The sequence below is a fragment of the Nicotiana attenuata genome, chromosome 6, assembly GCF_001879085.1.
Source record: "Nicotiana attenuata strain UT chromosome 6, NIATTr2, whole genome shotgun sequence".
NCBI lineage: Eukaryota > Viridiplantae > Streptophyta > Magnoliopsida > Solanales > Solanaceae > Nicotiana > Nicotiana attenuata.
The window spans coordinates 39094678-39109485 of record NC_031994.1 but is presented as its reverse complement, the minus strand read 5'-3'; the positions used below and the strand labels follow the sequence as shown (position 1 = coordinate 39109485).

Below are 14808 nucleotides of genomic sequence, written 5' to 3'. Positions count from 1 at the left end.
GAACGGCGGCAATCTTGACGCAGCTACTGACAATGTCCAAATAATGCAGCAGCGAGTATAACTCTTTCAAGCAACCTAAATATGTGAAATATCAAAAATGTCCTAACGGTAAGCAAGCATGTCGTCCAGCAGCCAGTTAACTCTCTGTCGTTCATAGTTTATTATCATTGTCTCTTTTCAATAGTAGTTTGTTTTGTTTCACTCACTTCTTACTTGAAAGGTTTGATCTTGTTTTAAATTTTCATATGAAATGCTGCTGCAAAATGTATTTTATTGCCCCTAATTCCATTCCAGGTACTCCTTTCCTCTTTAATTTTTTTTCCCTACTTATTTCATACTTTCTCTTACCGTGACTTTTTTTGGTTTTAGCTATAGAGTATTCTTGCTGCTACTTCGGTTCCATGTCCTCCTTCTTCTCTTTTTTTATTTGCATATTTTCTTGCTTTTATTTTTTTTATTATATACGTAGATTGTAGCACTTTGCAACTTCTTATACTTTATTCTTCTTTATTTTTCCTTATTTCACTTTTCAATAAATATTATGCTTTGTTAATTAATTTAAAATGCTCTTTTTATTTTTCTTATATCGTATACAACAACAACATATCATGTGTAATCTCTCAAGTAAGATCTGGCAAAAGTTTCTTGTTCTTATCAATACCAGGCAGGCAGCTCTTTGAGATACTTGGCAGATGCAGGTTATCTGTATCAAAAGGTTAACAGCCAGTTTATTGCAAATTCAGTATCACCAATATCAGAAAAGCTCTGCCGTCTGTCAATTCCCAGTTTCCAGCTATTCGCTCCTTGCGCTTCCTGATCTTATCTTTGCACTTTTGTGAATTTCCCCGTTTGGATCATTGTTTCTTGTGAGTTTTCCTCTTCTTCTTCTTATCCCATGTTTTTCTATTTGATCTCCGATGGTATGCTAGGGCTTTATTGCTCAGAGAGTTTAATATGTCCGTCGGCTTTGTTCTTTAGGTGTTTGGGGCAATTCTTGAATGAATTAGGCATTGTTTTTAGATTTCTACTATTGTTTTGGGTTTAATTTCTCGAGTGTGAAATAGTTGAGGAACCCTACGACAAAATACTAACAACTGCTTTTGCTTCAATTAGACAGTACGAATTGAACTAAACCATCCATGCCTTGTGTCTTTTTCTCAAAAAGGAGAGAAATTTCAATAGAGTTTATTTTTTTGTTCATATGGATTAGCTGCTGAATCTGTAAAAGTCGATAGATGTTCTCAAAGTCTTGCTATTTTATTTACGTAGAAGAGGATGTTCAGAACGAGTAGAAGAAGATGTTGTTTTAGCAGTATAAGCTACTAAATAGCTATTTGGGTATGGTAACATCTTGAATTCTTGATATAGGACATAGAAAGGGAAAAATTAATTTTTCATGAAACATTATTCTCGCTTTCCTATAGGTTACATGCATATACTTATTTTATGGTACTGAGATTCTTTCGACATATATGCCCAATGCTTTAAATCAACTAAGAAGATAAACAGAAATAGCAAATGAAAGCATAATTGGAAGAGAGAGAGCTGACTGCTAGAATAAAGAATTAGCAGCAAAAGGATTAACCCCTGCCTGCTTATATAAACGCAAAGTCTCAAGTTGGATTCTTTCCTGAATTAAAGAAAAAAATTGTATATAGATGTAAGATCTGCTTGCCGGGCTGAATATAAAAGGGCACAACATTAATCATAATTCTCTAGCCAAAGAGAAAGAGCTGAACGAATTGTTCAAAGTCGCTATTGGCTAGCCTAAAGTGCCTCTTGGTATTATTCAATCTTAATAGTTAAAATTTTTATAAATTTTGACTGTGACAAATTTACTCTAATGTCAAATAAAATAATATTATTTTTTTGCTCTACATAAAGTTGGTACTTGATTTTTAATATTTTGTTCAAGTAAGGTTGTTGGATATATAGTTTTTCAATATAAGTTTTTCCTTTTGTTATGCTAAGAGAATTTTTTATTTTTTACAACTAAACTTTCATGGACTCCTATTTTTGAAATAAAATAGGTTTATGTTATCTTGCCATATTCTTTGTTAACCCTCTATATTTTTTAGACCTCTCAATATGATCATTGCTATTTGTTATTATCTTGATTTAAGAAAATCTTAGATTAAGTTGAAGCTTAAGAGATGTAAATACTTTCTCATATTCAACTGAAGTTAAAAGTTTGTGATTAATTTAACCAAGTTATCCTTCACTAAATATAATCTTTAATAATCTATTATTTGATTTTTATATTCAAAATCTTACTCATTAATAACATTCATATACTCGTGTCTAAGATCCAAAAATTATTTAACGAACAGTCTTACATCTAATCTCTCATAAATTTGAAAAACTATATTCTCTTTGATACTCAGTATCATTAGTGGAGACAATTCTCACTTCTTGTGTGCACTTTATCATTATAATATTTCAATAGATAAATACATTTTACATGAAAATAGTTTATACCATATTAACAAACATTTTATTTAATGAATATTTATGTACATTTGTTACTAAAGTATTGTATTACAGTTAGACTTTTTTATAACAATCATCCTCTATAATAATATTTTATTATAATGATCAAGTTTTATTGGGAATTACCATATTATGTTATAATACATATTATTATAACACTTTACTATAGCTGCCACAATATATCGAAACAACCGAGGTTGTTATAAAGAAGTTTTACTATAGTATAAACATAATTTTTTGCTCAAATAAAAATGAAAATAGAAGTTTGTGTAAAATTTCGAACTACATGCTAAGCGAATTGTGCATTTAAATTTGGTTCAGTTTAAATAATCTATTAGATATTAGTAACGTAAAATGTTTTATTTTGTGTTACTTAAAAAAAATTATAACAAAAATAACAATAAAATATGAAATTTATATATAATTTTATGAGTTAATATATTCTCTATGACATAAATATATAAGTGTACTTTAAAGGTTCCATACATGAAACCTGTCATATTAACCACGTGAAAACAGTGGTGATCTTGACACACCTATTGACAATGTCCAAATAATGCAGCAGTGAGTATAACTCTTTCAAACAACCTAAATATGTGAAATATTGAAAATGTCCTAACGGTAAGCAAGCATATCGTCCGGCTGCTAGTAGAATATGAAAGGAGTATTATAAATATATATTATTATGGATGTTCATTTAGTACGCCGTTGTAAATAAGCTTCCTTAAGAAGCTTATCCATATGGGACGCCGCCCTAAATATGTTTATCTATTTGGTACCCTATTGGAAATAAGCCTCCTGAAGAAGCTTATCATTTCGGTACTCCGTTATGGATAAATATTATCCCCAGTAGAAGATTAATTATCTATATCTGATACAGTAGCAGCTTACAAGCAACTTACACAGCAGCTTGCAATAGCAGCTTACAAGCAACTTACAAGCAGCTTACACAGCATCTTGCAGTAGCTTGCTGTAGCAGCTTACTAGCAACTTACAAGCAGCTTACACAGCATCTTACAGTAGCAGCTTACACAGCAGCTTGCAAGCAGTTTACACAACAAGTTGCAGTAGCAGCTTACAAACAGTTTACTTAGCAGCTTGCAGTAACAGTTTACACAGCAAAATTTCTTTCTTCTATAAATAAAGAAGATTTCAATTTATCGTGTACATCAATTTGAAGTTGAATAATATATCAATCTCTTTCTATATTTATTTTCAGTTTATTTACTTTATTTTACAACAAGGAGCAATTTACAATTCCAAGGAACACTCTTGGAGCAAAATTTAATTGGCTGAGCATGGACGTAGCTTTGCATTCAGGAAATGCTTACACCTCATCCAACTTCCTGACACGAAAATAGCACGCGTCAACACCATATCATAAAAGGAAAACTTATATATGCAAACTAGGAAGCCAATGAAAAAGGCCAAAAACAAATGCAAAGTTGATTTGACAGGGTAGATAAAGAGACATAGTAAAAGAAGAAGTGCAAAATATATGGAGAAAAAAGAAATGGAGAGGCAACCAGATAAGGAATCAGACAAGAGTAAGTTAGAAGGTTTACCAGTAGATACAAGTCCTTATACACAATATAAGGATTTGGAGGATTACAAGAAACAAGGGTATGGAACACAAGGACATCAACAACCAAATCCTGGCCGTGGTGCTGCTAGTTCCACCGACGCGCCGACACTCTCCGGTGGTAGATCTGCCTCTGCTCACTCTCAGCTTTCTGCTACTGATACCATCAATCGCCAGGGTGTCCCTTAATTTGCTTAATGTTTAGTTATCAGAGGCAGATCTAGAGCTAGTTTTACGAGTTCAATTGATCTCATTACTTTCCGGTCTAAATAATGGGATCTCGTGTAACTATGTATACATATGAAAATGAAGTTTTAAATGTATACATATAATAAGAATTTTAGGTTTTTGTTGACATTGTTGCAATGTTGAATTTCGCGTGCAACTCTATATGTTTGTGTTGTTATGTATGTCTCATGTTCTTGTAATTTAATTAAATCTCACAAAAAAATTGTAACACGTTTATATATCCTAAAGCATTGCCAGGTTTTTATTACAGTGCGGTCTCAGTTTCGTCGCAATGGCTACGTGAATAGGCCTTTAATTAAGAGATGATGTGAATCTTGTGACAGTTTTCTTTTTTCCGTTTGGTAGGTATTCTGTATAAAGTACCTTCCTTTATGGTTAAACAAAATACATTTCTTACTAGGATTAGTCCAAACATCACATTCTTGCAAACAAAATACGTTTCTAACTAGGAGTAATCTATACGTCACATTCGTACAAAAAATATATTTTCCCAACAAAAAAAAAAGGCTATCCTTGAAAAAAATGATATCCACTAACAAAATAGTCGCCTGTATGAACATACGTACAAGAATGACATTGTTACACCACCACCATTATTTAACATACGTTGCTAGCGTTCGCCCATGAATATTTATGAAGATAAATAGAGTTATTGTCAATCTTTGTCATTGAGAGTGTCTTAGATCTGGTTCATATATGGTCCAGTTTTGGCCTCATCGATAGTCATTGTTTACCTAATCTTCAAATGCATATTGTCTTGTCCCTTGTTTTCCAAATTAATGGACTGAAACAAGTTTACGGTCTTCAATTAAAAATTCCAACTTTGTTTCCAAAAATCAGCAAATTTCCATCTGTGAACACCTTCTCGTAGTTGCCAGCTACAACTTACAATTAGAAATTTCTTTTGTTAATCTTGCGATTTGATTAACTATGCTGAAAGCTATACGCTCGCCTTTTGGCAAATAACAGTAAGCCTTCAGCAATACTTAATTAGATTGATGTGGCTTAAAAATGGCCACTTTTAGTTATTTGGAAATTGTTCCTGTCCAGATGAAAATAACAATTTGACTGTTACTCACATATTCTGATTTTGCAAGATTTTATGTGAGGTTACCAAATTTCCATTAGAGGCATAAATTAAAGGAAAAATTACACGACACATCAAATCAAATATATACACTGTATTTATCATTTGTAGCTGTACTTTCAGAAAATCATTTGTAGGTATATAAATTATAGCAAATCCACGATGAAAGTACAGAACAAGAGATAAGTATTTTGGGTTGAAACAAGATCGTGGTTTTGTTGGTTAGACCACTTGCTTAGTAGTTGAAGGTCTAAAGTTTGACTCTCAGCGAGAGCATTCTATTTTTTTGTATTTCCATTTTTAGTTGTATTCCTTGCGCTTCTTAATACAAATGATACAAGCGGGTAACATTTGAACAGTAACTATGAAGAGTAATTAAGCAAACTAAGTTGCAAATGATAATTAAGCTCTAAACTATAGTATTTTATAAAAATTCCTCTAAATTAAAGGCCCGGTAACATTGTGCTAACAAGAACAATTTTTGTATCATTAGGAGCTATTTCTTTAACATTAAATAGACAGAGGAGCAGCGTGTTTTTCAGACAGACACAACATGTTAATGTACCAATCAACAAATTTCAATTTGATGGGAAATATAGTAAAGTAAAAGTTAAAAAGAAGCCAGAATCGCTTTTGTGGTAGGAAGAAGCTAGTGACATCTGGCCATACCTAGCCTGAAGAGTAGGCAAATTGAGAACAAGTGAGTAATAAGAGAGAAAGCAAGATTCACAATTTAGGATCACAAGCTTTCCATGACATAACATTCAAGTCAATTCACCAACAAAGAACATAGGGTTCTTTTGGTTCACGAAACAGTTATACAGAGATAATAATTAGGGGTGTTAAATGGGTGTTAGGCCGATTTTGGGTGGGTTACGACGGGTTGAGATGAGTTTGGTCAAGACGGGCTAAAAATTGGGTCATAGCCCAATCCATCCAACTCTTATCAAACTTTACTTAATATGTATTTTTTTTTTTTTATGAAATGTATAACTACAAAATAAGACTTTTTTCCTTTCGTTACGATCATTTATAACATATCATACAAAAAAAAATTATTTCTAAGATATTTGGCAAAGTTACTATCAATTTGGACTAAGAATCAACTCAACTTTAAATGAGTCGAGATGAGTTGGATCAAGATAGATTGAGTTCAATAAATGGGTGGGTCAATAACCAGTCCAAATTTGGACGGGTTGGGTGGGTCATTTGGGTTTCAGCCAAATTATACAGCCCTAATTATAATATATCCAATCTTTTATGTGACGAATAGCAAAATCAAAATTGTTATACGATGGATAATAATATTGTATACAGCTAAAATCGGAGAGTCCAATCTTATGATCATTATGACGTCCATAGCCCGTCTCCAGAAGGCTCGAGGAACTGCTCAAGGTTCGACCCCGAGGGTTCCCTATGTTCGACCTCGGGGCAGTGCAAATCGTTGGCTATTGTCACGAACCAAAATCCACTAAGGGTCGTGATGGCGCCGGACACCATTGTCAGGCAAGCCAACACTAATTAATTAACAACTTCTTGTTTTAGATATCTCTGAAGTTACTTCTTTTATATATTTAAACAATAAAGAACAAGTACCACTGAATAAATAATAATATCTTTAACAATCTCAAATCCTGTATAATCCCATAGACATCCCAGAACCCGGTGTCACAAGTGCACGAGCAATTACTAAAAGAATCGAATAAAGTACAATCACTGTCCGGAATACAAATTGGACAGAAGTAAATACAATACGATGAAAGAGACTATACTGGATGTGGGTCGCCTCAAGAAATGCAGCTCACCTAGTCTCTGTATCATCCATGCTGCTATGCCCAATAGACCGCTATAAATACATGTGTTTGTGCAACAAAATGCACGGCAAGCGTAGCATGAGTACGAAAACAACGTGTACTCAGTAAGTATCCTGCCTAATCTTGAAGAAGTAGAGACGAGAGGTCGACTTCGACACTTACTAGTGGTCCAATAATAATACACAATTAATATAATAAAATCAAGGATTTTTTTTATAAAGCATAGTCGTGACTTAACAGAATGAAACAAGTACTCAATGCCTTTATTCAAAGGGTAATTTCCAAATTTCGTTTCCATCAATTATACATTTTATTCTCAAGTCAGTGAGTGACACTATCAACTTCAATGAATTTCAAGGCAAGCAATACAAGCATGCGCAACTCATGCCGAGGTCGTACGGCCCGATCCAACAATATTTAAAATGTGCACTGCCAGAGGGTCGAATGGCGCGAACCATAGATGCATCTATTATCCCGCTCGCGAATCATACATGTGACGCGGTCAAATACAAATAAATAATCATCCTACTCGCGGATCATACATGCGACGCAGGTACACATAGAAACACATATTTAAACAGTCAATCAAGACTTCATCTAGGAAACAATTGTTCATGGAGGTGTACATTTCTCTTTTACAAGTCAAGAAAATGAAGTTTAACTCTTTTAGAAAATTATTTTCCACTTCGATATGATTTAAGCAAATTAAACCATCAATAAAGTTAAAATTATTACAAGTAAGTATGCTTTTGGGTCCTAGACTACCCGGACATAGGCATGATAGTAGCTACGCACGGACTCTCGTCACCTTGTGCGTACGTAGCCCCCAACAATTAATTTACCTACGAGGACAATTTCCTCTTACAAGGTTAGAAAGGAGACTCACCTCGCTCCGAAGTTCCATAACCGGCATTCCACGCCCTTCCGAAGACTCAAATTGATACACCACGCTCCAAAACTAGTCAATAATTATGCAAATCCATTAATATATGTTCAATTACTTATTACAATCCAATTTATAATAATTCCTAACCCCGATCGAAAAGTTGACAAAATCACCCTCGGGCCCACGTGTCCGGATTCCAAATTTTTTCGAAGATATAGTTTACCCATAACCTGACCAACTCAAATATATAATTTACTCTTAATTTTATATCCAAAACCGTGGTCAAAATCCAAGAATACTAATTTTCTAGGTTCCCCCCTCAAACCCCAACTTTCTACCAATTTCTATACTTTAACCCGCGATAAAACCATGTATTTAACTTACAAGAGGTGGGATTAACTTACCTCATGATTGATGGTGAAATCTCTCTCTTCAAAGGCTCCAAAATCGCCCAACCCAACTGAAAAAATGAGAGAAAATGAACCAATTCCGTTCTTTAAAACAACTCACTGCCTCCAGCCTTTTCGCACCTGTGGTCCCTCGACCGCTTCTGCGGTCCCGCAGGTGCGGATCAAACACCGCTTCTGCGGCCCAGGGCTCCCAGCCCATGCCCGCTTCTGCGTCCTCTCCTTCGCAGGTGCAGTCTCGCATTTGCGGCGAGACGACCGCATCTGCTATCCCAGCTCTCCCCCATCAAACCGCATCTGTGACCTTAGAGCCGCTTCTGCGACTCCACACCTGCGGCCAAAACCTCACAGGTGCGGTTACACCAGATACCAGCTGCATCAAACCTTCTCCAAATTCCATTCTTGGTCCGTTAACCATCCGGAATCCACCCGGGGCCCCCAGGACCCCAACCAATCATACAAACCAGTCCCAAAATACATTACGGACTTTCTCGAGGCCTCAAATCATATCAAACAACGCTAAAATCATGAATCGACCTCCAATCCAAGCTTAATGAACTTTAGAATTTTAAACTTCTGCATTCGATGCCGAAACATATCAAATTATGTCTGATTGACCCCAAATTTTGCACACATGTCGTATTTGACATTACGGACATGCTCCAACTTCCGGAATCGAAATCCGACCCCGATATCAAAAAGTCCACTTCTGGTCAAACTTCTCAAAAACCTTCAAATTTCTATCCTTAGCCAAATGACTCCAAAACGACCTACTGACCTCCGAGTTCACTTCCGATCGCGCTCCCAATACCAGAATCACCACACGGAGCTATTCCTAGACCCGGAATCCCAAACGGACATTGATAACATTGAAATGCGCTTCAACCCAAATTTATGAAATTCCTCCAAAATACTAACTTCCACATCAGGTGCCGAAATGTTCCCGGGTCTTCCAAAACTCGATCCGAACATACGCCCAAATCCAAAATCATCATACGAACCTGCTAGAACCTTCGAATCCCGGTTCCGAGGTCGTTTACTCAAAAATCTAATCTTAGTCAATTCTTTCAACTTCAAACTTCCGAAATGAGAATTCGCTTTCCACATCAACTCCGAACTTCATGGAATTCAATTCCGACAATGAGTACAAGTCATGATACCTAAAATGAAGCTGCTCACGGCCTCAAACTGCTGAACGACGCGCTAGAGCTCAAAACGACCGGTCGGGTCGTTACAGCTATGATGGACAAGCGGGAAATTCCCAAGACACATGGTTAGAGATGACCAGGTCTACAAGAATAGTACAAGTCCGTACCGTGACATTAAATGGTTGTACCAGCCGCATTTCTTTGTAATAAATGGTTGTACCAGCCGCGTGTCTTTGTAATAAATGCACCTGTACTATGTTGGGATTCCCCCTCCTATACAAAAGGGACCCTTGTCATTTCTTGTGCACAGGATATTCAATACAAGAACAAGAACATTCTCTACTCTCTAACTTAAACATTCTCCATTGTCTCTCCTTTGATTTTATTGCTTACATTTATTGTGTTCCATAGATTGTTCTTCATTTATTATTCATTATTGGTCATAAACAGTCACCATCAAGGCTCTTAGAACTGTTAGTTCTTCATCGACCGTCCCCAGTCATAGGCTTTAGCTTGACCTCGAGGCTCAGCCTAAGCCAGCTCGAGGCCCCGATTCACCGCCATTCGGTGTGAATAACAACACTGTCTTTCGCTCTTACTTTACCTTTCTAGCTCACATTTAACATCTATCACCTAACAACTAGCATTAAAATAAATCACGTATTTTTAGAACCACAAAGTCAAATTTAATTGTATTACTATTTTCAAGGTAAACAGTTTGGCGCCCACCGTGGGGCTGAAAATAATAGTGATTATTTTCGTGCTAGTTTATTGAAAACACAAGTTATTCTTCACACTTTTTCTTGTCTAAGAATCTTTGATTTCAGGTCAAAATGTCTAACTCAGTGAATGCACATGAAAACAACGGTCCTGAGGACCATGGAGAAAATGGTGTAGTTGTTCCAGGCGCCGGTGTGCCACTGCGAAACCCTGAGGACGTACCAGAACCAATTCCCGTAGATGTGGGCTCACGCAACGCCCAACACGTCGATATAATCTCCCACACTAACAGGAGTATACACTAAGAAAACCCACAAGGAGCTCAGAGAACCCCAGCTCGAGAGGAACGAGAGGTTAGCCATCATGTCATTTTTGAAATGTTGCAGGCGCAACAGCTGGTGATTGCTCATCTGCAATGCCATCAGAAAACCCCAAGCACAGCAGCACTGGAAACGGCTCCTCAAGCCGAACAGGTACCGGAAATATCGAGCAACAACGGGTCAGTAGCCGACCCTGCTATTATGAAGATGCTCGAGGACCTCACAAAGAGGATTAAATCGGGCGAAAAGAATATAGAAGCTAACGACAAAAAGGTGGAGACCTACAATTCAAGGGTCTATCTGATCCGGGATGCACCCTTGATTCTGAAGGGTGTAGATTCAAAGAACTTCATACCGAGGCCATTCCCATCGAGTGCTGCTCCAAAACCCATCCTGAAGAAATTTTGAATGCTCGATCGCCCGAAGTACAACGGAACCTCGGACCCCAACGAGCACATGACTGCCTACACTTGTGCTGTAAAGGGAAATGACCTGAAGGACGACGAGATTGAATCTGTCCTGTTGAAATCGGAGAAACACTTTCAAAAGGGGCCATGATGTGGTTTCACAACCTGTCCCGGATTTGATAGACTCATTTGCCATGCTGGCAGATTCTTTTATAAAGGCACATGCCGGTGCCATCAAGGTTGCTACAAGGAAGTCCGATGTCTTCAAAATCAAACAGAGGGAAAACGAGATGCTACGGGAGTTTTTATCTCGCTTTCAAATGGAGCAAATGGAATTACCACCAGTTTCTGATTACTGGGCTGTGCAGGCCTTCACCCAAGGCTTGAACGAATGAAGCTCGATAGCTTCAAAGCATCTAAAGAAGAACTTGGTTGAATATCCCGCCGTGACTTAAGCGGATATCCACACCCGGTATCAGTCAAAGATTAGGGTCGAGGATGACCAACTAGGAGCCCCCTCTGGCTCAGTATATCCTAGCAATCTCCTGGCAAAGGAACCAAGGCCAAACAGGGAAAGATACCGACCATACACTGAAGATCAAAGAAACGTTCCAAGGCGTAACATACCCCGAAACGACCAAAGAGCAGATCGAGGTCATAATCCTCGGGGACTCGTGAGCAGAACCGGATTCAATAGACATGCAAGACCAACAGAGGCACCACGATTATCTGAGTACAACTTCACCATTGATTTTTCGAACATCGTATCGGCCATAGGTAAAATTAAAGACACCAGGTGGCCAAAACCCGTACTATCATATCCGTCGCAAAGGAACCCTAACCTGGTGTGCGAATTTCACGGCATGCACGGTCATAGGACCAAAGATTGCAGACAACTTCGAGAAGAAGTAGCCCGACTTATCAGCAAAGGGCACCTCCGAGAGTTCCACATCGATCGAGACAAAAATCAATTTCGGGAGAGAGAGGCAAACAAGAAAAACGAAACAGAAGAGCGACAACATGTCATCCACATAATTGTTGGAGGAATCGACATCCCACAGGAACACATTATCAAATGAACAAGAATATCCATCACCAGGGAAAAGCGGACTCGAGGTTACATACCCGAGGACACCCTCACATTCAGCGAAGAGGACATCGTGGCCCTGTCTCAGCCTCATAACGATGCATTGGTAATTTTATTTCTTGTGAATACATTTCGAATTAAATGTGTGCTTGTGGATCCAGGTAGCTCGGCCAACATTATCAGGTCGAGGGTAGTGGAGCAGCTCAGACTGCTTGACCAGATCGTGCCCGCCTCTCGAGTCCTCAACGGATTCAACATGGCGAGTGAGACAACGAAAAGGGAGATCACCCTTCCGGTCAACGTGGTCGGCACAACCCAAAATGTCAAGTTTCATGTCATCGAAGGAGACATGAGGTACAATGCCTTGCTTGGAAGGCCGTGGATACACTGCATGAGAGCAGCATCAACCCTTCATCAAATGATGAAGTTTCCAACAAAGGACGGAATAAAAATCGTATACGGGGAGCAGCATGCAGCTAGAGAGATGTTCGCGGTGCACGATGTGGCACCGACATCGACACCTTCAACTTTGGTGGATCCAAAGGATAAGCAAACAGTGAAGTAGCAATTGCAAGCTACATTCTCAGCTGCACCCGAGTGGACGAGCAAAGGACCGTACCGCATCCCCGGAGCGAGCGGTTGAAGCATATTGAGGCTCGAAATGCCATCACCACTAAGGTATAACCGTCTCCCTTTTTATTTACGTCTTATACTAACTTGCGTGCAGGTGTTCGGTTAGACAAATCGAAGCACCTTCCAGCTCAAAGACCTTAGGTTTCAAAGCATGCGTTGCACTCTTTTCCTTCGATCAGATTTTATCCTAAGACGGGTTTTGCTGGCAAGGTTTTTAACGAGGCAACATCTATATGTTACCTGAGGAGAACTTAGCAAGTATTCAAGGTTTCTCTTCAATCAACCTCGAATACTAGGGGGCATCCCCCCAAGAGATCACCTCCTCAGAGAAATCAAGTTGAGTCAAAGAGGGTCTCGATAGAAAAATAATGTATCGGGCCAAACGGTCAAATGAACCGTGTCCGCAAAAGAATAATCGAACCCTCGAGGACAAAAACATGTATACTTGTACCAAGTAATCAAAGGAGTATCTTCTACCATCAAAACGCCTTGCACTTCAAAAAATTTGCTATTTTTACAAGAAACGGCCCAGGGCCAGAAAATTCCGGAACACTCGGGGACTGACATCAAAAACTATAAGTCGAAAGACCTCCGAGCTGGAAAACTTCGAGCTCGTAAGCCCTCAGTAAGGCAAAATCAAAGTTTACAAAGAACGGCTCCAAAGCCAAAAACTCTCGACGTCTCGGGGACTGTCAACGACTATCATCCCATCGAGCTATCAGAAACTTGAGGCTATAAGACCCCAAGCGGCAACCTCGAGCCCGTAAGACCTCCATAAGGCAATACCAAATCTTTAAGACCTCAAGCAAGGCATGAATTATACTTGTACCAAGTAACCTATCTATAGGACCTCGAGTAAGGCATGTTCAAATTTATAAGACCTTACAAAAGTCATAATACCGATCGTAAAGTCAAGGCAATATATTCGAACTTGTAAGACCCCTAAAAGGGCATACCCTCGACATAGACGCCGAGGCTACCTCACTCGGGGACTAAAAGGCTACAGCCAAACACAATGAATACGGTCATAAGGCTCTGGCCAAACTGATGCGACTCGGGGACGCCCGACCGTCGCCATAATATCACAGGCGCCAAGCTAAGCGCAAGCCCATATTAGAGGTCGTACCGACCCAAGGCGTAAGAGCCCAAGCGCCGGCCTATACTAGAGGTCGTACCGACCCAAGGCGTAAGAGTCCAAGCGCCAGCCCATATTAGAGGTCGTACTGACCCAAGGTGTAAGAGCCCAAGAACCAGCCCATATTAGAGGTCGTACCGACCCAAAGCGTAAGAGTCCAAGCGCCAGCCCATATTAGAGGTCGTGCCGGCCTAACACGTAAGAGCCTAAGAGCCAGTTTAAAATTCAAAAACCTAAGGGACAATGAGCTCGAGTCGAAACCCGACTCGAAGACTAAACCCGAAACGGTTAACTAAAAAGTGCCAAAGGCAAATGCGTAAAGAGCCTAGGAGCCAGCCCAACGAGCCCAGGGCTAATTTGTAAACCTAAGGATTTTTCCTCGAAATTCAATTCATCTGGCTAATCATTGACAAGCGTCAAAATTCAAAACAAAAGAAAGACATACAAAAGCAACGGGAAATTCATGAAAGAGGAAAACCGAAAGGCTTCTTTTTATATGTATATGTGAAATAATACAAGGCTTCATTTACAGTGTTCTCTAAGAGCATAGTACGCAGAATCAGAAAGGAAAGCCTAGTGTACTTTCCCCTCGGGGACTACGGCTCTATCGGCCTCTTCCTCATAATCTTCGGCATCGGATACGAGGAACTTGGCGTCGTGTTCATCCGCCTTGGATTGCTCTATTTCTTCTGACAAATCGAAACCCCTAGCGTGGATCTCCTCGAGGGTTTCCCTCCGAGATCTGCACCGGGCACATTCATTGCTTCTGCTCTCCCGATCGGAAGCCCCTCTCAACTTAGCTCGAGCATCGGCAGCGTCTTTTAAATAGATGGCTACTTTCTT

The 14808-nt window shown here is 39.0% G+C and overlaps 1 protein-coding gene across 1 annotated transcript; it reads left to right on the top strand.

The window, feature by feature from the left end:
- LOC109228239 lies at positions 3900–4568 on the top strand. The gene has a single exon (XM_019393398.1). The coding sequence runs from the start codon at positions 3989–3991 to the stop codon at positions 4259–4261; it is 273 nt and encodes a 90-aa protein (XP_019248943.1). The 5' UTR covers positions 3900–3988; the 3' UTR covers positions 4262–4568.

What these genes read in the sequence shown, in the direction of transcription:
- LOC109228239 (XM_019393398.1), top strand. Translation starts at nt 3,989, where the DNA reads ATGGAGAAAAAAGAAATGGAGAGGCAACCAGATAAGGAATCAGACAAG.